Source organism: Puma concolor, chromosome B2 (genome assembly GCF_028749965.1).
Source record: "Puma concolor isolate L17-30 chromosome B2, mPumCon1.1.hap2, whole genome shotgun sequence".
In the NCBI taxonomy this organism is placed as follows: domain Eukaryota; kingdom Metazoa; phylum Chordata; class Mammalia; order Carnivora; family Felidae; genus Puma; species Puma concolor.
Genome location: NC_141671.1, coordinates 145,052,750 through 145,076,035, shown reverse-complemented (window position 1 = coordinate 145,076,035; position 23,286 = coordinate 145,052,750). Strand labels below are relative to the sequence as shown.

At 48.7% G+C, this 23,286-nt stretch overlaps 1 protein-coding gene across 1 annotated transcript in view; it reads left to right on the top strand.

The window, feature by feature from the left end:
• The first annotated feature begins 15,153 nt into the window (after window positions 1-15,153).
• Window positions 15,154-23,286, top strand: part of EZR (ezrin) — a 51,718-nt gene continuing 43,585 nt past the window's right edge. The window contains exons 1-2 of the mRNA XM_086708262.1: window positions 15,154-15,303; window positions 16,169-16,256. Coding sequence (XP_086564388.1) covers window positions 16,245-16,256 — 12 coding nt within the window. The 5' untranslated portion in view covers window positions 15,154-15,303; window positions 16,169-16,244. The remainder of the gene's footprint in view (window positions 15,304-16,168; window positions 16,257-23,286) is intronic.

Sequence of the window (23,286 nt, the reverse complement as noted above, 5' to 3'; positions counted from 1 at the left end):
TGTGGAACTCAAGTGGGAAATCCAAATTTCTGAAAGTCTAAAGCAGTTGTGTTATTCAAACAATTAGGGATTTAAACAATTTGAGCTGTTTTTAGTTTGTGCAGACCACAAAGTTGTAAATAACAAACGTAAAGGCTTCATGCTGGGCATATAATACGGTTTTCTAAAAGAAGTTGCCGTGTTCGTTACCACTGTGGGGTTAGAGGTATGGGAACCTGCCAACAGTGGTATGTTTCCTGGATGCCATACAAGCTACACCTGAAGTTTTAGGTACTTTTTACGGCAAGTTAAGTGCTCTCCAATAGTCTCTGCATTGAAGTCTGTTCATATGGTTTGTTGGTGAAATTATTGGGCAGCTTTTGCTGATAATTATGAGGCTTCTAAACTTAGAATCCACTTTGACAACATTCTGCTGAGACTGCATAGGTCCCTAGACACACCAATTGCATGCCCTGTATTGCAGAGTTTCCTTACCTGGGTAAATGCAAATGTGATCAATAAATACAGAACCGGAATGGAAACTGAATGTGGTAATCAACATACCAACTGGGATCCAGGCCGTACTTTTTAGAGCTTGCTTTTCTACCTGTGGATCACCTGCTTACCACAGTTTTCTCCCTTCTCTTTATCTGACCCTGATCTCTCTCGCATTAGAAAAAAAAGACACCAGGCATTCTTCTTATTGCCCCAAAGAATGTGAGCTCTTTATTCTTTGACCTCACCACACGTTGTAACTTTCGCGGAAGTTCCTTAGATCTGCACAGTGTTCCAGTTATCTATGCACATCGTATCCTTGCCCTCACTGGCTAGACTGAAGGATGTAAATTTAATCATGAAACTTCCCACGTTTGCAGCGTGTGTCGGTGTTGTTCAGCGCGTATGTTGTCTGGTGCAATGATGTCCGACTCTTTTTTTTTTTTTAATTTTTTAATATTTTATTTCTGAGAGAGAGAGAGCTCGCACAAGCGGGGGAGGGGCAGAGAGAGAGGAAGACAGAAGATCAGAAGCAGGCTCCATGCTGACAGCAGTGAGCCCAATCAATGTGGGGTTTGAGCTCAGGAACCCTGAGATCATGACCTGAGTGGAAGTCGGATGCTTAACCAACTGAACCACCTAGGCACCACCTTTTTTTTTTTTAAGCTTATTTATTTATTTTTGAGAGGTGGGGAGGGGCAGAGAGAGGGAGAGAAAGAATCCCAAGCAGGCTCAGCAGTGTCAGCACACAGCCCAACGCAGGGCTTGATGTCATGAACCCTGAGATCAAGAGTCGGACCCTCAACCAACTGAGCTACCCACGCACCCCTAATGATGTCTGACTCTTAAATGTGTGGTTCCTGGATGAAACTCCATCATTATCTTCTTTCCTGAAAATGTGCTTCCCACTTTAGTACATCTCCTTGAAGCAATTTTTCAAGAAATTTCAAGGAGTTGGTGATTAGTCTACAGTGGAAATATTTGTCTAGTATGGAGTCTAGGGAGGCCAGACACCAGGTCAGCATTTTTCCTGAGGAAAAGGAACCCCCTTGAAACAGAAGCATACAATCTTGGGTGTTCATGAAATAGAGAAAGAATGAGGGATGCCAAGTTTCATCCTATGGCAGATGGATGTTGAGCCTCAGACATATTTTCTTCTTTCTAAGAGTAATTAATGGATTTTTCACTTCTGGTTGTGAAAATGAAAATAAAAACAAAGCAAAGCTGTGATGGTCCTCTGCAAATTTGGATATGCTCTGGAAATGTCCTTTCAAGGGTTGGCAACCTCAGGACATAAACAGCTGGCATTTGAATCATGTTCTTATTTGATAGGGCAGATTTTACCAGCCCCACCTGATACAAGAGAAGACTGCAATCGTGGAGGTCACCCCAGCTACTCCAACGTAGAGTTTTCTTTCAGCCCCAAGTCTCTGGTTCCATCTCCTGTGCTGTGCCCACTACCCACACTCGTCCTGTAGAAGAATCTGATTCTTCACAGAAATCATGGAGGGCCCCAGAGCAGGAGGTCAAGCTCTGGTTGCTAGCTTTTCATTCCAGCCTGAATGTCTCTTTCAGGACGATGCCGGTCCCTGTCTTCCAGGCCCCCATTCCCCAGAACATGTGCGCGCACGTGCGCGCACACACACACACACACACACACACACCAGCTAGAGAACAAAAAACAGGGCGTAGGGTCCCTGCCTGCTCCACCTTCACATTCTCACAGAACCAGCCAGGATTCCCCGCTGTGAGGACGGGAGCCAGAATCTCCTGCCATCCAAGCAGGGACAGGCAGTGGCCACCATGTCACCTCAGCAATTCCCACGATGCCAGGGGACGGGCTAGAGTCTCCAGGGCTTGCTGGCCACTGCCTCTCCCTCCCTCTGGAGAAGCTCATCGGTTCAGGTATTCTGCAGGCCTGCCAATTTAGTAAATATTTATTAGAGACAGTGACTCACATTTATTTATTGAGTCTCTACCCTGTGCAACACACAGCACTACTACCTACTAATTAAAATTTCCCGGGCACTCACTGAGCACATGAACTGACATTAACATCACAATAGCTCTAGGTGTTGTGGTTATTTTACAGACGAGAAAAGACAAATGGCTTAAGGATCTTGCTCAGGTTTTACAAGAGGGTGAGTGACAAACCCAGGTCTGTTTCTCTCCAGAACTACCCGGCTGTAGGCAAGGAGCTGAGGATATAGAAGATGGCGGCCTAGATACCATTGTCATACCGGGTGTGATGGGTTGAATTGCATCCTCCAAAAAGACATGTTGAAGTCCTGCTCCCCCATACCTCAGAATATGAGCTTATTTGGAAGTGGGGTAATTACGGATTAATTAGTTACAGTAAGATGAGGTCAGATGGAAGCAGGGTGAACCCTTAATCCAATATGACTGGGTTCTTATAGGAAGAAAAGAGACACGGAGAGAAGGGGGCCATGTGATGACTAGGCAGAGACTGGATAATGTGGCCACAAGCCAAGGAATGCCCAGGGCTACTGAAAGCCAGAAGAACTGGGAAATCACTGGGAGGTGGTTTCTGAGGGAGCACGGCCCTGCTGACATCCTGATTTCAGCCTTCTGGCCTCCAGAACCGTGGGACAATAAATTTCTGTTGTTTTAAGCCACGAAGCATGTGATGCTCTGTTATGGCAGCCCCAGGAAGCTAATAAACCAGGTTAAAAGAAGAGTGTTTTAATAGAGGTATGCAGCAAGTAATATAAGACTGAGTCTGTTGGGGCACCTGGGTGGCTCAGTCGGTTAAACGTCCGACTCTCGATTTTGGCTCAGGTCACGATCTCACAGTTCATGGGATTGAGCCCAGCGTCAGGCTCTGAGCTGACAGCACAGAGCCTGCTTGGGATTCTCTCTCTCCCTCTCTCTCTGCCCCTCCCCTGCTTGTGCACTCTCTCTCTCTCTCTCTCTCAAAATAAACATTAAAAAAAAAAAAGACTTAGTCTGTTATGTAAGAAAACAGAGTGGGAAGGCCTGAAAAGAGGAAAAAAAGCGTGCTCGTTTGCACTTAGTCTTTTTTTTTTTTTAATGATTTAAATATTTTTCTAATATTTATTTTTGAGAGAGAGTGAGCACAGGGGAGGTACAGAGAGAGAGAGGGAGAGAGAGGGAGACATAGAATCGAAAAGCAGGCTCTGTGCTGACAGCGGAGAGCCTGATGTGGAGCTCGTGCTCACAAACTGTGAGATCATGACCTGAGCTGAAGTTGGACGCTTAACCGACTGAGCCACCCCAGCACCCCTGTACTTGCTCCTGAAGGGTAAGTGGGCTTCAGGAAGTGAATAGATGGGGCGGAGCGCTGAGCACCACAGCCAGGCCACGGAAAGGCACAAGCCCAGGCACAGAGGAGGCGGCCTCTGACCCGCCTGGAAGGGGAGAAGGCCTGTGTCAGTGCAGTAAGGGGGTGGGGAGTGGTTGTCAGGCTGTTGTCCCCAGCCTTGTCCGGCACCCCTCCCTCAATGAGGGGTCCAAGTGGTCTCCTCTGGGCCCAGGACCCATCTTGCCCTGAAGCAGCTTTACTCTGCGGGACACGACACCAAGCTAGCCAAGGTCTGCCCCCTTTCCTGCTTGTTTTTATGACACCTTCAGGTTCCCCAGTCTCCTTGTGCTGCTCAGTCTAGTAACCAGGTTACTCCATTCGTTTGCAGGTCCCCTCCCTGGGAATCGAGTCCTTCCTCTGTTGCCTGGGCCCTGGACCTTCCCGGAGCCTGGTGACTCCTTCCAGGACCTTCTACCCATGATCACGCCCACTGAGCTGCCTGGCTGTGCCCTCTGCCCAGCTGGGCCAGCCTGTCTGGCCCCACAGATGGCCTGGTTCCAAGTCCCAGTTCCTCGCAGCCACTCCAGCAGGCCCTGCCTTGAGCTAGAGCCCTGAAGGTTTGCGAGCAGAAGTGTGACATGATCCAAACCATAGCTCCAGCTGCCGTGTCAATGTTGCGCTGAAAAATAGATCATGTGGAAGCTGTATCTGGCAGGAACAGGGTGCTTAATGAGTATTTGTTGGCTCACCTAACAGATTAAAAGGCAACAACATGAAGATTGTTGTGATTGTTCAGGGCAGAGGTACTGAGCACCTCAATGTGGCCTTGTTTCATTTCATTTTATTTTATTTTTGTAAAAGTTTATTTATTTACTTTTGAAAGAGAGAGAAAGAGAGGGAGGGAGAGAGTGGGGTAGGGGTAGAGAGAGAGAGAGAGAGAGAGAAAGAGAGAGAGAATCCCAAGCAGGCTCCACGCTGCCAGTACAGAGCCTGACTCGGGGCTCAAACCCACGAACTGTGAGATTGTGACCTGAGCTGAAATCGAGATGCTTAACCGACTGAGTCCCTCAGGCACCCTGGCTTTGTCCCATTTTAGATACAGATGACAGCAGGACAAGGGACTAGGGGCCTTGGGCTCTATGATGTAGAGGGGAGAGTGAGGGCTTTGCTGTTCAATCGTCTGGCTCCAGTCCTGGCTCTGCTGCCTTGGGGAAGTGACTTCACCCCTGGGCCTCAGTTTCCTCTCATGGCACATGTCATGTGAACACCCACCTGTCAGAAGGACCGGAAGAGCGAGTGTGGAGCATGCGACTGTTGACGTATGTGGTGGTCTGCCGTGGGAAACGGGTCAAGGGGTGGTAGACCCTCACCCCAGCCTCTAATCGCTTGGAGGAAGAATCAAAAGAATAAGGCATCACCGAGGTTCTTAAGGGTCTGGGGCACCTGGAGAAGGGGGTTACCTGGCAGGCACACAGACTCAGAAAATAAAACTAAGGTGGTTGAGAAAACATAGACCAATTACACACATGACTGGATCTGAGAGCAACAAGAGAATAAGAAGTAGAAGCCCAGGGGTGCCTGGGTGGCTCAGTCGGTTAGGCGTCTGACTTTGGCTCAGGTCATGATCTCGCGGTTTGTGGGTTTGAGCCCCGCGTCGGGCTCTGTGCTGACAGCTCAGAGCCTGGAGCCTGCTTTGGATTCTGTGTCTTCCTCTCTCTCTCTGCCCCTCCCCTGCTCATGCTCTGTCTCTCTCTCTCTCTGTGTCTCAAAGTTAAATAAGCATTAAAAAAAAAAAAAAAAAAGTAGAAGCCCAAAGCCAGCCGGACTGCCCTGATGCACACCGTGGTGCCAAGTCCCAGAGTGTTCGGTCCACACAGACCCTTGGGGCTGGCAGACAGCTGGTGTGGACCGAGTGGAGAGAAGGGCTGGATGCCAGGCTGAGAAAACAGCTGCGGGAGTCAGGCCAGAAAAGAAGAGGTGGATATGAGTGGAATTGTCCAGATCCGTCCAGAGGGTGTGGATGGGCAGAAGATAAGGAGCTGAGAATGAGACAGATATTTACACCCAGTCTGACTGCCAAGCGGGCGCTGAGCCCCTCCAGGGGCGATGTGGCCCGCAGCCTGCCTGGCACAGCCGTGGAGTGGAAGCCGTGGACTCCCAGAGCACCTGGCTGTGGACAGGGCCAGGCTGCTCTGCCAGTTAGCCTCTCAACTGGCAAGCCGGGCACAGTCCTGGCCACATGCCCAGGTCCCTTCTCAGCAAAGGGGCCCCGACACAGTGTGCTGCATTCACTTTTTCAGAGGTTTGTGCTCCAAAGCTTTGTAACAATTATAATTGAGTAGAAATGAAATACCACTCTGAGTTCTACAACCAAAATTTTAAATTTGTAAACAGAGAGAGAGAGAGAGAGAGAGAGAGAGAGAGAGCAAGTAGGGGAGGGGCAGAGAGAGAGGGAGACACAGAATCTGAAGCAGGCTCTGGGCTCTGAGCTGTCAGCACAGAGCCCGACGCGGACCTCGAACTCATGACCTGCGAGATCCCGAGCTGAACCTAAGTCGGACGCTCAGCTGACTGAGCCACCCAGGTGCCCCACTGAAGTCTTTAATGAAGAAAGGTTTCGTTGTCTCAGGAGGCATTGGGAGAGTCCAAGCAGGAAGTTTCTGGCAGTCTGATGGTACTGGAGGGATGGCCATTGCTTTCCACTTGTTTGGAGCAGCCTTGGGGAGAGACTAGGGTTGCCTTTATAGTGTGAAGGCACCTAATACAGAACGCTCTTCTTTCCCACCCTGGGTTCAAAACAGTGGAGAAACACCGGAAAGCTTTCTTGTGCTAAAGCAGCTGATGGGAATGTGGCCTACATCTGCGGGCAGGTGGACATCCTAGAACCACAGAATTAGAGGGGTATGCCGCCCTCCCAGAGGTGACCCTGCACCACGTGGGCCTCCCAGCTGGGGCTGGGCCCTACCACACATGTGGCCCGAAGGGGCAGAGCCCCCCTCTTGGCCGGCGAGCTGGCCCCAAGAGAGACAGAGACAGGCTTCACATGACCAGGCTCTCCTTCCAAATGAAGGCCTTTTCCATCGAGGGGACAGGGGAGGCCAGACGCGTTACCCTCGTGGAGCTCCCTCAGAGGAAAGGAAAGAGTCTGTCTTCCACACGGAAGTGAGGTAGGTGTTCCTCAGTTATGGGATCTTCTCAGTTGCAAGTTCCAGAAGGCCACGGCCAGGCTTTGGGATAAAGGAAAGAGGACGGATAACACCAGAATTCTGAACTTTGGGAGAGTCACAAAACCCAGTTTGTCAGCGTCTCTACCCATTTGATCACTACCTGCTGGCTAGCACCCGCCCCAAAGTCATGAAACCCGGGACGGGAACCCCAGCAAACTCGGCTCTAAGACTTAACATAGCTTTGGGATCCAGGGTAGGCTGCTTTGCTTTCTTTCATAAACAATTTCAAAATAAAGGCAGGTCTCGGGAGACGCATGCCTAACATCCCAGGTGTGTGGTAGGTGGGTCCAAGGAGGAGAAGCATGTTCTAGGAGGGTCGGACATCTTGAGAAGAAGAGGGCTGCCTGGAACAGCAGCTCTGCACTGAGTACCCACATGGCGTGCTAGGTCGTCTCTGTGGCCTCCCCGGGGGGAGGTTTTGTGGTGACAGAGATCAACCAGCAGAGGAGCTGGCTAACGACAAGGTTGTGAGCCATTGCTAGTCTAGGTGCAAAACGGGCTGTTCTGGCAAGGAGATGTGCAGAAACCCAGAAGCTCCTCTTGCTTGGTGGGTGCATATGCAGGGTAAGGGGCCGGGCAGACAGCTCGGACGGCACCATAGCAGCCATCGCGGGGAGGACCTGCTAGGGAGGACCGACACACAAATGAGGAGATCCCTTCCCTGAACATCCCTTAAGTCTAAGCCCTTGAGTTATCAGCCATGCCAGACAATCCCCAAAACAGAAAGTATGACCAGAAGAAGTATGTGCAGAACGGAAAGACTGGATAGCAAGGCCTGGGGACCACCTGTTTTCTACCACATCCCGACGCGTGGAGAACAGCCTCTCCCGGCTGCTGCCCACAGGGCAAGAGCATGTCTGCAATGACAGCACTCTGGAGCCGGGGGGTGGGGGTGGGGGGGGGATACTACATGCACGGCATTGAACCCATGTGCACCACAGATAATCAAGCAGGTCTGTAGAGCACAAGGCAGTGGATGTACACACCCAGTCTACAGACATATTTTGTTTGGCTTGCAGCATGTTTTGGAAAAAAAAAATTTAACTCACTGCCAAATCTAAGAATTGGGAAATTTCGTGTCAAAATCAGGATTTCAAGCTTTTCTTGAAAGGGTAGACATGTGGCAGGATAGGCTCACATTCTAGCCTGGCAATAGCCATCAGCAGAAACCGAGGGGTGGCTGGTCCTCTAGACAGTCCTGCTTCTCCAGTGACCACCATTCCTTCAGTCTGGCTGCTTCCCCCTGTAGCATTCTCGTCTATAGTGGGGTCTGCAGTGGTGTGCCAACAATCCCAGATAACGGCAGGTTGGCACCCGCTCCAGATCTTACAGTTGTCTTTGGATGTCCAGCCATCCACGCATTCCTGAATCCAATTGGTGTGTGTGTGGGGGGGTCCCTTGAGGACCAAGTCCCAGGAGGTGGCTTGGAATTGCAGACTGGCCAAGTGACAATGCCAATTTCATGGGAATTCACAGGAAGTCTGCTAAACCCCAACAGCCAAAGGCCAAGTTTTATTAAGTGTGATCTTTAGGGGTTTCATCTGTCTTGCTCCCCCCTGTAACCCACTGCATGACAAGAAGCAGGAACTCAATATTTGTTGAATGACGTACGTGGTCCATGTTTCATCCTAAAAGCATTGCTCACGATGTTGTAAAGACGAGTTCATTCCGCAGATATTCAGTAAGATCCAGCCAGGTCAGGTAACCTTCAGCACCGGCTACAGAAATTTGTCTGCCCTGTTAGCAACCAGTTTTTGTTGTTGTTGTTGTTGTTGTTTATTTTAAGTGCCAAATCTTCAGTGTACGTTCAAATCTCTAGGATCCACACATTTCAATGCTTAGTGAGATAATATAGTCACTACAAATGCGCAGGGCTCTGTGTTTGATTCAGCCCAATAAATATTTACTGAGCTCCCTTTATCTGCAGGGTTCTGTTCTAGGTACATGAGCTACTAAGAGAGCAGATTCTGGCTTTCCCTTCAAGGAGCTCACGGTCTGAGTAGACAGCAATCCAAACAAATGCTAAAGCTACCTCTGTCATGCCGGACATTTCCAGCTCATTAACCACTTTATTAACTTAGCTTTTGTGAAACCAAAAAAAAAAAAAAAAAAAGAAAGAAAAAGAACGAAAGAGTCATGATAAAAATGTTTATGGTTGATTATATTCTGCAACCAAGCACCTGATTAATAATAAGTAATTTATTCGGGACCTAGTCAGCTTTCACATTCAGTGTATTTTTTTTTCCATGTAAAGCATTAAACCAGGCATGGAAGAGACACATCAACTTTAGAACAGGGGCTTCTCCAGGGGAGGGCTAGGTGGGCTTCAGTGCTTTCTTTTTTTCATGAAATGTGAAGATAATGTGATAAAATATTACCATTTGTTAAATCTGAATAGTGGGTACATAGTTGTATATTGAATTATTTTTTGAAGATGAAAACATTTTGGGGTGCCTGGGTGGCTCCATTGGTTGAGCATCCGACTTTGGCTCAGGTCATGATCTCGTGGTCTGTGAGTTCGAGCCCTGCATCGGGTTCTGTGCTGACAGCTCAGAGCCTGGAGCCTGCTTCCGATTCTGTGTCTCCCTCTCTCTCTGCCCCTCCCCCGCTCATGCTCTGTCTCTGTCTCTCTCTCTGGCAAAAATAAATAAACATTAAAAAAAATTAAAAAAAAAGAAAACATTTTATAATTTTTACAAATTATAAAACAACATGCTTCCTGATAATACAGAGGAGACATAAATCCGTTTCCCGGGAAAACTATCGTTAGGAGCAGCATGGGTTCCACTTGTGCCCTTGGGGCCCCTGAGGGATGTGGCCCTGTCTGTCTCTGGCCTATGTGACTCTAGTCGGCTATATTTGGGTTATTGTCTGTTCTTTGTAATATTTCTGCCTCTTTGCCGTCAGGTGTTGCGTCTTACTGCTGTCAGGGTGTCTGCTCATACCTTGCCGCCTTTCTAATCTGCTGTGTCCTGGGAAAAGAGCTCATCAAACTTGTTAGAACCCCAACTAAAACTGGAATGAAGGGAAACACAGAAAAGAGTCTTAACAGATGAATTGTTTAAACAGTTTTCCCCCACCATCATCTGCTTCTCAAGGGTGTTTGGGGATCTAAGGAAGTCAAGCGTTTTCCAGGGCACAGCAGTAAGGCGTGTTGGATAGAAAACTAACCTGACTCCTGTGACTTCGATACTAACTAGCAGTGTTCATTCATTTGTTTATTCAACAAATATACATTGAACGCCAACTAGGCGCCAGGCACGGTTCTAGCTGCTGAGGGCATAGCAGCGAACAGACATACAGGAGGAGCTTCAATTCTTGTAGGGGAGGCAGAAAACAGCCACAAACAAGCAAGACACAGCAGAGAGCGTGAGGTGCTCTGAACACAGCAAATGAGGTGAAGGAGCAGGGAGCGACCTGGGAGGTGGCACTTCTTGTGGAAAGGTTGGGAAGTGCTCTCGCAGAAGGCAGTATTCAGATAAAGGCCAAGTTGGCAGAGATGGGGGAAGGGCATTCTAGGCAGAGGGAGTGTCACATGTGAGGTCCCTGAGGCAGGATAGGTTTGCTACATTCACGGAACAGAAACTCTGGACAGCTGGGGCACGGTTAGCACAGCACCAAGGAGACCAACAGCGGGTGCAGGTGGAGAAGCAGTCAGGAGGGGATCCTGAGGGGCCGAGGAAGGGGTGTGAATGTCATGCTAAAACCCACTGGCTGGGGAGATACACAACGGGGCACATTCTGCGAAGCCGCTGGTAGGTCTGCTGGATTGGATGCAAGACGGATGAAGGATGAAGTGGGGTCAGGGGATAGAGAGGAACTCAGGCTGGCTTCTAGGTTTGGGACCAAGCAACAGGGCTTGGATGCGCCTGGTGTTTGCCAAGAAGGGGAAGGTTGGGAGACGGGAGACATTGAGTAGAGAGTTGTTCCTGGTGGGGGAGGTCGGGGCTGGGAATGCTATGTTAGCCTTGGGACTGGATAACATGGCCTAGGAAGTAGCTGCACACAGGTAAGGGCCCAGAAATGAGCTCTGGGCTAAGCCTGCGGTAGGAGGTTGGGGAGAGGGCCCTGGAGACGGGAGAGCGGAAAAAACAAACCCTAAGAACAGAATGCTCCCGGGGACTGTTATGTGTGGGGAAGGCTGCTCAGGAGAAGGGTAAGATGAGGCAGAGAAGTTTGGCCCCTGGATTTAGCAAGACAAAAGTCACTGGCTATCTTGACAAGAGAAGTTTGGGTGCAGAAGTTTGGGCAATTAACTTAATTTCTGTGGGGCTATTTCCTCTGTGAAGTGTGGGTCATGGAATAAATGACATCTGAGGTCCTGTCCACTACCACATTGTACAATTTGTAAGCTGGATAAAAAAAAAAAAAAAAAAACAACTCATAAAATGATCAGAGATAAGAAAAATGAGAAAAGATGCTATACTAAAATTTTAGGGCATTTATTAGTTAAAAAGTTGTGTGGTCATTAATACGTTTCTACATAAAACCCAGTAAGGCTATTTATGCAAAGTTTTAAATAAGCTAAGGAAACTTTAAAATAGAACACGGAGTGGCCAGAATTCTTAGCAGACCCAAAGTATAGAAGCTGTTCGATCAAAACTACCAAGAGACTCCTTCTAGCTTATTGGCTGGGAAGTCCCTTAAACATGATCTCTAGACACAAGGCAGTGGCCACCTGTCAGGCTGCCTGAGTTCTTACCCCTCCTTTGCTCTTTCACCCACCGTCCTGAATTTTCACACAAGGTTATTGAGTCCTGAGAAATAACCCCAATTCTTGTTTGGCCAAGGGCACCCTGCAGTCTTCCCTATCGCCTGTTGCCTATTCTTTTGAAGTGAGAGAGACTAGAGACTGTCATACTATTTGTGAACTTTGGTTGAGATAATTCAGCACCAGTGCGGAGACAGGCTCGGAGGTGATCTCGGAGGAAACCTGCCCTCGAGGGATGTGCCTGCTCTTGTCCTTGCTGTTGTGTCTAAAGCCACCTTGAGCTTCCCAGACTTTAGTATAAACTTGCCTGAAGAACTCCAAGCAATTTACCAACGGCCTTTCACCAGGTTCAGGGGGAGACACAGGATTTCCCTCATCTAGCTATAAAACGGAAGCCCTGAAATGAGAAGGTGATGGGCAGGTTCAACGAGAGCAAGGAATGGAATCCAAGACTCTCAGCTCCCAGTCTCCTCACTTCTCTCCGTGACATGGATTACCAAATGTGAACAAAATCATGATTTACAAATACAGGGGGATAACTTTACAAAAGAAGCATGAAGGGAGGGGTAAGTAATATTTGTCAGGATCCTGACACATCCTAAGTCAGCTGTTCTCAAATTCTGGTATACATCAGACTCACCTGGGAGCTTGTTAAAGCCATAGATCCCAGGGTTCACCTGAGGCTTACTGGCCTGTCATTCCTAGAGGGGCTCTTTGGATGATTCTGATGATGCACACTGGGGGCGCCTGGGTGGCTTGGTCGGTTAAGCGTCCGACTTCGGCTCAGGTCATGATCTCACGGTCCGTGAGTTCGAGCCCCGCGTCGGGCTCTGTGCTGACTGCTCGGAGCCTGGAGCCTGTTTCGGATTCTGTGTCTCCCTCTCTCTCTGCCCCTCCCCTGTTCATGCTCTGTCTCTCTGTCTCAAAAATAAATAAACGTGGGGCGCCTGGGTGGCGCAGTCGGTTAGGCGTCCGACTTCAGCCAGGTCACGATCTCACGGTCCGTGAGTTTGAGCCCCGCGTCGGGCTCTGGGCTGATGATGGCTCAGAGCCTGGAGCCTGTTTCCGATTCTGTGTCTCCCTCTCTCTCTGCCCCTCCCCCGTTCATGCTCTGTCTCTGTCTGTCCCAAAAATAAATAAACGTTGAAAAAAAAAAAAATTTTTTTTAAAAATAAACGTTAAAAAAAATTTAATAATGCACACTGAAGTTTTAGTACCACCGTCCTAAGCAATTCTCATAGATGCCTTGGAATTCAGTCTTCTGTGTGTCCTGGGGCCACAGGAGGGAGAGTGGGAAGGGGTTTAGGTCCGAATGTCAGATGAAAATAAATTTCTCCTGGTAAATCCTCTGAAAGCACTCATAAGATACAGCACAAATGTTTTTTGTGGGGGCAGAAAACCCTGTACATGTTAGTATAATGCTTACAGTTAAGATGTGAATACGTATGCAAACCATGCCTCTGTGCTATTTTAACTCACACGGGAAATTATGCCTACAAGTCAAAACTAAATGCTCCACTCTATGACTCAGTGACCCAAGAACACCATGGAATATGTATTATTATCTCCATTCTGCACATGAAGAGCTGGGAGCTCGTCACTTTAAGAGACTCGCCCCACATGACCGGGACCAGAATTCAGACTTAGCTCTATTTGCTTCTGATCTTTTCTTTTCATTAAACTTTTTGAGATTATCTGTAGATTCACATGATGTAAGAATGTGATCTTTTCATTTGGACCACGTTGCCACAGGCCAGTTCATTTTTAAGCATTCCCCTGAAGGGCAAAGTTCGGAAATGTTCCAGAAGGTCTTAGGGCCACTGCTATTTCAAACATCCAATTTAAAAGATGATAAACTGGGTAAGATAAAAAACAAAACAAAAAAAAGATTAGAGGCCTATCCTATGAGAAGAGTTGGGGACCAAACAGGGCTAATGAGACTCCAGACAGTGATAATGAGCTAGAGATAGCGTGCTAGGAGTGACCAGTTCCATCCAAACTATTATCACTGGAGGGTATTTAAATCTCTTTTCATAGTTCCTACCACAGTTACATCTCATTTTAATATAAAGGAAAGTCTCTCTTCAGGAACACACTTGTCAGAATACAGGACAAAATCTCAGAAAAGGCCTCCGGCCACACCTGTGCCCCTGCAACGCTGTGGGCCTGCAGCTTTGTGGGGGGGGGGTTACCCCGTGAGCCATCTGTCCCTGTGACAGGTTAGGCCTTACGGGGAGGTTGGCACTGTGCTAGGCACTTTGCATGCTTTATCTCATGTAACCCCTACCTGTGTCCTTGCAGGAGGTGCTAGTCGCATCCCCGGTCGACAGACGGGGAAACTGAGCCTTAGAGTCTGGTGCTTTGCCCAAACTCACCGGTTACTGTCTGTGCCAGGATAGATTTGAGCACTGTTTTGGGCATCCTCCACATATCACCTCTAATCCTCATAACGACCCCATGAAATAGGTGCCATAACTGTGCCATTTTACAGATGTGAAAGCACACACTAGCTCAATAACTCACTCAACTCAGTAGGGAGTTAGTGGTGAGCCCAGGAAAGGAATTCAGGAGAGGCTCTGCTCTCAAGCATTGAGCCTGCATCACAATCACCTGGAGGGCAGGGAGACACAGATTGCTGGGCCCCAGCCCTAGTTTGTGATTCCGGGGGCGGTACCTGTGAATTTCCATTTCTGCAAGTTCAGAGGTGAGGTCGACGCTGCTGGCCTGGGAAGCACGCTTAGAGAACCACTGCCTTAGAGTTAGCTGTCTTGATCACTGAGTGACAAATCCTACTGCCCACCACAGTCCATGTGTGTTTGTGTGTTTTTAAAATGTCCTCTGGAGAACCATCTGCAAAAAAAAATATTTAAAACAATTCCTAGAATTCCTGCCTATGGAGATTTTACCATAGCTCCGAGTTAGTCAAATCAAATTAGACCACAATGTGCCCTTTAACCGGAGCGTTCAGCCGTGGAGCGTCTTCTATGCTTGTGTCCTAAGCCGAATCCGAAGGCAGGAGCTCCGACCACGTGCACGAGAACGGCGGCCCGCGGGTCTCAGAACCCAGCCTCGTCCTGGTGCAAGAACTACAAAATGACCTGACCACAGGGGCTGCCCCACTCTAAAACGGCCCAGGCTCCCCTGGGGCCACCGGCTCCTTTGGGTTTATTTACGTTTTTCCCCCCTCTGTCCCCTGTGGAGCGAACGATCTCACACCCTACATCTGTCATTAGGACTCGAACCCTAAATCCGGCAAAGTCCTCCGCAAGGCAAGGGGACAGGCAGCGAGAAGGGAAAGGTCTTTACGACACAGGCGGCGGGGGACGCGCCCACCGGGTCCCCGCGCCCCTCGGGAGGCGCCCGGCGGGGTGGGCGTGGCGTGGTTGGGGGGCTCCGGGCGGCGTGGGCGGGAGGCGCCCCGGGGCGCGGGCAGCGGCCGCAGCCATCTTGCGCGCCGGGTGCACCTCGCAGGTCGGGCGGGCGGGGCAGTTAGGGGCGCGGCCCCCGGGACCCCGCCCCGCCGAGGACTCTCGGGAGCGCGGGCCGCGGGCTCACTTCGCCGACACACCGACAGCCGGGAGCGCAGCGGTCTCCTGCAGGCGCCGCGGGTGAGCCGGGAGCGCGGCCGAGGCCGGGGGGCGGAGGCCCGGGGCCGGGGGGGTCCGCGCCCCACGGAGGGGATCGTGGCCCGGACTCGCCGGCAGGTGTGGCGGGGCCCGCCCGGCGGAGGGGGCGGGGGGCTTGCGCGGGAGCCTGGAGCCGGTGGTGCCCGGGAAGAGCCGGGGTGGTCCCCGGGCCGGTGGGGTCCCTCGTCCGGCCCTTGGCGCACGGTTCTCTCTTTCGGCCCAAGTAAGAGGCACGTGAAGCCGAACCTTCCGGCGTGGCCGCCTCTGGTGCTCCAGACCTTCCTCTTTCGACTCTGTCCCCGGGGCTGCCCCACCCGAAGTGCCCGCGGAGCCCGGGCTGCGCGGGCGCGCGTCCTGCCCGCGCCCCTCCCGCCTCGCTCGGCCCGTGGCCCTCTGGCCGCTCCGGGGCGGGGACCATTTTTAAAAAAGTGTTTCTCAAAGGCTTGACGGTTGCGGTTTCAGCCCTGGGGCAAACGGTTGCTTCACAAAGTGAAACTTGCTGTCGGCGGCGTTCCCGCCTGGCTTCCTGGAAGTCCGAGAACTACCTCGGTGTACCCCCCATCCCCACCCCGCCCCGCTCCGCTTCCGCGTCCCCGAGCGGGACCCCGCGCCCCCTCCCCGCCGCCCACGTCCCCCGCGCCCCCCTCCCCCGCGCGGCCCGGCCCCCCTCCCCGCAGGGCCCGCCCGGCCCGCCGTAATTGCAGGTTGGGCGGTGACTCACGCCGGCGCCCGCCCGGCCGGTTCTTAAGCAGCAGCGCGCGGGGCGGGCGCCGAGTGTCGGGCGCGGCGGCGGGAGGAGGCGGCGGCGGGCGGCTGCGCGCTCTGAAGGGCTCTCCTCTGCCTGCAGGTCGGGAGCGCGGTCTCAGCTGCTGCGGCAGAGTCGAGTTTCCAGGGGCTTGAGGAGAACCCGCCAGGAACCGAAGATGCCGAAACCAGTAAGTGACCCAGCGTCGGGGCGGGTCGGACGCTGCGGGCGTTCTTGCCGGGCGGCGCTGCCTGGGCGAGGTGCTGGGGCTCTTCTTTGTGCCACCGGGGTTCTCGTGCAAACGGCGAGATGGCCGGAGTGGGGAATCGTCTCCCCTCTTCGGGATTCGTTGGTCCTTTTGTGTGGAACTCTTGGGAAGTCCACTGTGCTGCCCCTCTTTCTACCGTCTTTTTGTTTGTGAACGCCGCCCGCCCGCCCCGGTACTTTATGCTCTTTTGTAAAAGAAAGTTTGGTCTGCTTAAAAAAAAAAAAAAAAAAAAAAGTGTGTTCTAATGCAACTTGGGAGTTTTTTTTTTTTTAAAGAAAAGTCGGATGGCTTCCGAAGGCACATCAACTCCGAGTCCCTTTAAGCACCGGAACCCAATTCACCCCAAGTCTGCCTTTGGTGCTTTAAAGGGCGTCCAGCTTAGAAGACCCCGTCTTTCTGGCGGAAAACTTCCTGCCAGGCCTGTGAAGTTGTGCTCTCTTAACCTGGGAATTTGCTGCTGGCAGCAGGATTCCTATCTCTGAAAGCGGTTTAGTAATGAACTTGAATTGCAGGTGGAGGAAGGTTCCCCTGCGCTCCTGGTCGTGCGCTCCTGGGCTACATCATAAACGTCAGCTGATTCTGGTGCCCGCACCTCTGTCCCCTGAATCTGATTAGGCCGCTGTCAGGGTTAGATTGCTGGCCAGGCCTGGGGTGAATCACTTTCACTGAAGTTGTGGGAGCAAACAAGGCAGGTGCTTTGTGACCGGCGTTTCTTGGAAAGTTGTATAGATTTACCTGCTTTAACACAGGTGAACGGTGACCAGATGCTGCAGAGAGGCTTTAACTTTTTTTTTTTAATGGTTTTAAATCATGATGAAGAAAATTTCTGGATTCATGAAAAATTGCAGTAAAAGATACATGTGGGATTTTTCTAGTTTTTCAAACAATTTGGTTCTGTAGTCGATGTTTATGTGCTTTTTCTACCATGAAGTCGTAGATTCTTAATAAAAGGAGCTCTTTATTAATAAAGTCTGTACTGTTAGGTTAAATAACCATGTTAATATGCTATCAGAGAAGAAGTCAATATAGTTTTGCCTGAATTACATGATTAAAATGATTCATTCGTGATGTAGAAATTTTTTTTCCTACACAAATTTATTTTTTTCTATTTAAAAAAATTTCTTTTAGAGAGCACAAGTGGTGGGATGGGTGGGGGGTGGGGGAGAGAGAGAATCTCAAGCAGGCTCCAGGCTCATTGCAGAGCTGAAGCAGGTTCCATCCCACGATCTGGGATCATGGCCTGAGCCAAAATCAAGAGTCAGGCTCAACCGAGTGAGCCACTCAGGGGCCCCACAAAATTCTTTTCATTTCCACTTGCACATAACATCCAGACCTTACAATGCCTGTGATATAAAACTGACCTAAAAACACAACCTTACTTGGGGCACAGCCCCCATGCAGCCTTTTGCAGAGCTGTGGTCAAGATATTACTGTAGGTATGGTTTTCTTTATTTCACTAAAAGAAAAGATGCAGAGTTCAGCTTTGAAGATCTCACTCTGAAAAAAGTCAGTGAACCAGTTTCCTGTTCCTGCTTTTCTTTCTCATTTCTCAAAGTGAGCCGTAATTTCTTTTATTCTGTTTTTTTTGTTGTTGCAGTAAAATAATACATAATATGCAATTTGCTGTCTTAACCATTTTTTTCAGCGGCATTAAGTACATTCATCCATCTGTAGAACTTTTACATCTTTCGAAACTGAAACACTGTACCCATTCAACACTAACTCCCCAGCGCCTCCTCCAGCCCCTGGCACCCACCCTTTACTTCCTTTCTCTATGACTTCGACTGCTCTGGGTCTCTAATATAAGTGGAATCACACAGTATGTGTCTACTTGAGACTGGCTCATTTTAGTTTAATGACCTCAGGGTTCATCCATGTGGTAGTGTGTATTAGAATTTCCTTCCTTTTGAAGGCTCTTTGTATTTCTTATGGCAGGCATATTTTAATTGTATGTGTGAATATAGAAACATCTGAATATTTGGGGTTTGAGGCTTCTACCTGATCCTTTGAATTCAGTATTTTTGATTGATATCTAAACTGTGAGTAGACAACTTTACAAAAACGGTGTAAATGAAATATGTATTTGCCGCTTTCCCTCTTAATACTGCTTCTCGAATCACTACTTGCTAGAAAGATTGAGTGTTCTCTCTGGCAAGCATCTGTCCCGCAAGCTGCGTGTGCAAAGTGTGGGTGGGTGAGGCAGCTTGTCTTCGGGGAGCTTATAGTCTGGGACCTGAGCCCAGACACATGCAAATGCTAAAATAGAAGCTGGGTCACTCTGAGTGCCACCAAAGAGGGAAACAGGCTTAAGTCAAGTGTAACACAATTAAGAGGAAAATCATCCGATGGGGAAATGGGTGGACTTCATTGAGAACCCTTCAGCTGAGTCTTGCTCAAGGCCTGTGGGTAGGATTTGATCGGCCTGGGCACTCAGAAGGAGAGCTGTTGTCTGGTTTTACTTTTCCCACAACTGCTTTGGGGCTCTACTCTTGTGTGACTTGTAGACAGACTTCCAGGGAGAATGATCTGAGGCCTAGAAGGCAGTACGTACGCCCTCTGCTCAGCTGATATGTTTGGCCTTGTGGGTCCTTCTTGTTTGGAGAGAGCCGCGGGGGGGTGGGGGGGGGGTTGTGCCTAGGGAGCGGTCTCAGGAAGCAGTCTTTGTGCCTGTGGTTCAGCCAAGGGTGACCTGTGGTATCCTTCCTCCTTACTTCTTACCACCACAGTTGCTCTCTTCATCATGATAGGAAGGAGGCATAGGGCGGTAGGAAGGAAAACCACAGCAGTCAAGCTTAGGAATGAAAAAGGTGTTGCATTCAAGGCTAAGCTCTCAGAATCTGTTTTCTGAGTTTAGCCGTGAGCTGCCTTAAGTGGTACTGGCAGATGCCATAAATGTTCCTTTCTAAAGTTTTGATCTGGAAGTTTCTGATATAAAAGCAAATATTCTCTTCAGTAGGAAAACTGTGAAAACACGTTCAAGATTCCGCCTTTTGCCAAAATTTGAAGATAATTTCTCAAATTGCCTTGTCTCTCTGGGAATATATTTTTTCCCCTTGGGTAGATACCCAGTTTGGAATAAGTCCTTGTTTCTTAGCTTGTTTCTGCAGGTTCATTGTCTATAAAATGGGACTGCCAGCGTCCTTAATTCATATTGTTGCGCGAGACAATTAATGTCCACTAAATATTTCAACAGGCACGGGATTTACTGAATATACACTGATACATTTTCCATCCCCTCCATCAATTGAGAAGCACACATGGGATATGTTTTGTGTATCCCTCCGTCTTCAAAATGGGCAGATGGTGAATTAGCTAAGATTTTCCCATGTGGTGGTGAGAAGTGCTGGCTAGGATTAGTCATTTGTCATCATCACACTGTAAGGCACAATGAGTCTATTTGTACATTCATCCATTAGTTCAGTCATTTATGCGTTACTATGGTAGATGTTGAGGTTACCAAGATGAGCAGGCACAGAAATAGTTTTTGTCATCATGGATTTACAGTCTGTTGAGGGGAACAGACAACAATCCTAGAATAACTTGATTGTGTACCATGGCATGCATGTGGTGGTTGGGGGGGGAGAGTTAATCGGGCAGGACAGGAAGGCACTCCCAAGAGGCAATGACTATTCTGAGCAATGTAAAGAATGCAGGGCCATTCACTAGGTGAAAAAGGGAGGCAAGGAGTGTACCAGGCAGAGGGAACCCACTTGTGCAAAGGTCCTGTGGTAGAAAAGGGGGAGGGGTAGGATGAGTTCAGCGTTCCAAATATGGACGAGTATAGCTAGGGAGAAAAACAGGCCAGCTGTGCCTAGCCTAGTAGGTCTTAAGAGGGCATTTTCAGGGCTTAACTCAGGGGGAAGCACTGTTGGGTGTTGATTGGAAGGAAGTGACCTGATCAGATTGGCTTCTGAAAGGTCACTGCACCTGCAACATGAGAATCAGTAGGAGGTGAGAGGTGGAGACTGTAGACTATTGGAACAGCCCAGGTGAGGGGTGGTAATAGGATCGACCAAGGCAGTGTGATGCAAGTGGAGAGAGGTGGGTGTTAGGGAGCTCTTTGGGAGGTATACGTGATAGGACTTAGTGATGGATTGGATGTGCAGGGGCAGAGGGCGGGTGGAAGGCTGACTTCTGGCTCCTGGCTTGCATAACTGGACGGATGGTAGTGCCATTCACTGAGATAAGGAACCTGGAAAAGGACTGGGTGTGGGAGGGAGGGTTGAGTTTGGTTTGTACTTGCTAATAAATTCGTGACTGTAAATGATGAAAGGAGTCCCTTTGACTTCTCTCATTATTATAACCGCTACCTCCTGAAATACAATATAGATGTCAGTGTTTTTCTCAAGCTACAGGTTTTTAAGTCCACGTAAAGTAAAAGTAATCCACCGGCTTCTAATTTTTCTTCTGAGTGCGTGTACACATTACACATAAAGGTGAGGATTAATTTAGTGCCGTGTTCTCCGACTTTAGTATAGGTAATTATCTGGAGATCTGAAGATTCTGGAGTCTCTCACAGTTCTACTGAATCCCCGTCTCTAGTGCTAGGTAGGATGTGCTTTTTCTAGTAAGCTCTCCAGATGGTTCTGAAGTGCCCCCAGATTTGGGGAATTGCTGATTTCATAAGAAAGGGACAGTTTTTACATAGTTACCCCTTTGGAACCCCACCAGTGCGGTGAGGCCCTCTTGATACTGGTGGTTGTGTGTGAGCAGAGACCAGAGCCTGTGGTGTGTTTGGGGGGGGGGGGGGCGCGGCAAAATCCAGTGTGATTCCAGAGCACCCATTCAGGCAGATGTTCTTGTAGGGAACATCTGTGTAGGAGTGGATACACAACCACCTTCTTAAAGTTCCAGCTTAAATGCCTTGGGTGCCATCATTGGTATTTGGAATGCGGCTGGGGTGGGGATAAAGGAGATAGCTGGATGGTTATCAAACTCCAGAAAGACTAGCTAAGATGTCCAATTGAATCTCTCTGATTTGAACTTCTCTCTGTGGGGGTTTGGTTGTGGAGCTTAATTTGGCCGCCACTGGTGTGTGGTCTCAAATTTTGGCTGTCTTTGTTTTTAAAGGGGAAGAAAAGCCAGCCGTTTTCCATTAAATGGCAGGGAAGAAAGAGATCCCATTCTTACGTTCCTCTTTGCTCTTCAGGCCTTCCGCACTGGCCTCACTTAGTTACTGGTTTTTTTGGTTTTTTTTTTTAATGTTTTATTTATTTTTGAGAGAGAGACAGACAGGTAGTGCAAGCAGGGGAGGGGCAGAGAGCGAGGGAGACACAGAATCTGAAGCAGGCACTAGGCTCCGGGCTCCGAGCTGTCAGCACAGAGTCCGATGGTGCGGCTCAAACTCACCACCTGAGCCGAAGTTGGATGCTCAACCGACTAAGCCACCCAGGTGCCCCTCCTTAGTTACTATTCTAAGTAGTAATGTGATTTCTAACAAAAATTTCATAGACTTACAAATACTTACAGGTTGGGTAAGGAAAACATTACTGTTCTTACTGAATTACCATAATTTCTTTATTGTACTTAAACTTCTGTTTAAGTGTCTTTGATAATTTGAAGATTCTTAGGATGATTCAATATATGCCTGCTTTCTTAAAGTATTTAGATGTTTTACCTGCAGTCTTAAGCAATAAAATTCAGTCTGCTTTCAGAATCACTGAATGCATATTTTATGCATTATATTTTATTTCATTTCAGTAGTAACTGCATTTGGGATTCCCCAGCTACTCCAGTTAGTTTTTAGTTTAAGCACTAAATGTTTGGTTGCCACTGCTAATTACATGTGAATATTTATTGAAGAGACCGGAAGGTTGCATTATTTTCCTTCTAAGAGACTTACCATCCGTGCCTGTGGACATAAGGAAGATCTTATTCTAGATGTCTTTTTAAAGTTTACTTATTTTGAGAGTGAGAGGGAGCACAAGTGGGGGAGGGGCAGAGAGCGGGAGAGAGAGAGAATCCTAAGCAGCTCAGAGCCCTATGCAGGGTTTGAACTCAACAAACCTCTAGATCATGACCTGAGCTGAAGTCAGAGGCTCAGCCGACTGAACCACCCAGGCGCCCATAGACTTCTATAAATGTTTTTTTGTTGTTTTGTTTTTGTTTTTTTTTTTTGTTTTTTAAAAATTTTAACCTTTATTTATTTTTTTGAGACAGAGACAGAGCATGAATGGGGAAGGGTTAGAGAGAGGGAGAGACAGAATCCGAAACAGGCTCCAGGCTCTGAGCTGTCGGCACAGAACCCGACGCAGGGCTTGAACTCACAGACCGTGAGATCATGACCTGAGCTGAAGTCGGACGCTCAACCGACTGAGCCACCCAGGCGCCCCTGTTGTTTTGTTTTTTAAGACAACTATGCTATAATGTGAGTTGGAGTGTTATGGCTAAAAATGCTTAGTATAGCTAATATACATATTTTTTCCAAGTAAAAATACACAGCCATATAAAGAATAGTTTCATAATTAATTTGGTATTTTATTTGTATTTTGGCAAGCTTCTAGGAACCTCAATTTTGTCCTCTGTAAAATGGAAGTGAAGTTTTTACATGAAAACGTTACATAAACAAAGCTTCTATGAAATCCAAATAATTTTATCTCCAGGTGCTATTTCTTGTGTACATTTTTTCCTGGAAACGAGCTTTACTAACTTTTCAGTGTAACAGGGAGCTAAAACTAAGGGTTTTAGTTTCCAAGTTGCTATTAACCAGGTAAAGTCTGTCACTAGGCCTTCTAAGAAAAACAGCGATGTGAAGTGTTTGGGTTGTGTAGTAAAAGGGAACATTCTTTCTCATCCTCTTGTAGTTGTGCAAATTCCCTGGGAGGTCATATGGGCTCCTTCCTTACCCCATTGAAGGCCTGTTGTATGCCATTACATTCTGAGTGCTAGAACTATGAAAAGAAATAAGCTAGATTGTTGCCTTTAAGGGATTCTCAGTCTAATGGGGGAGTCC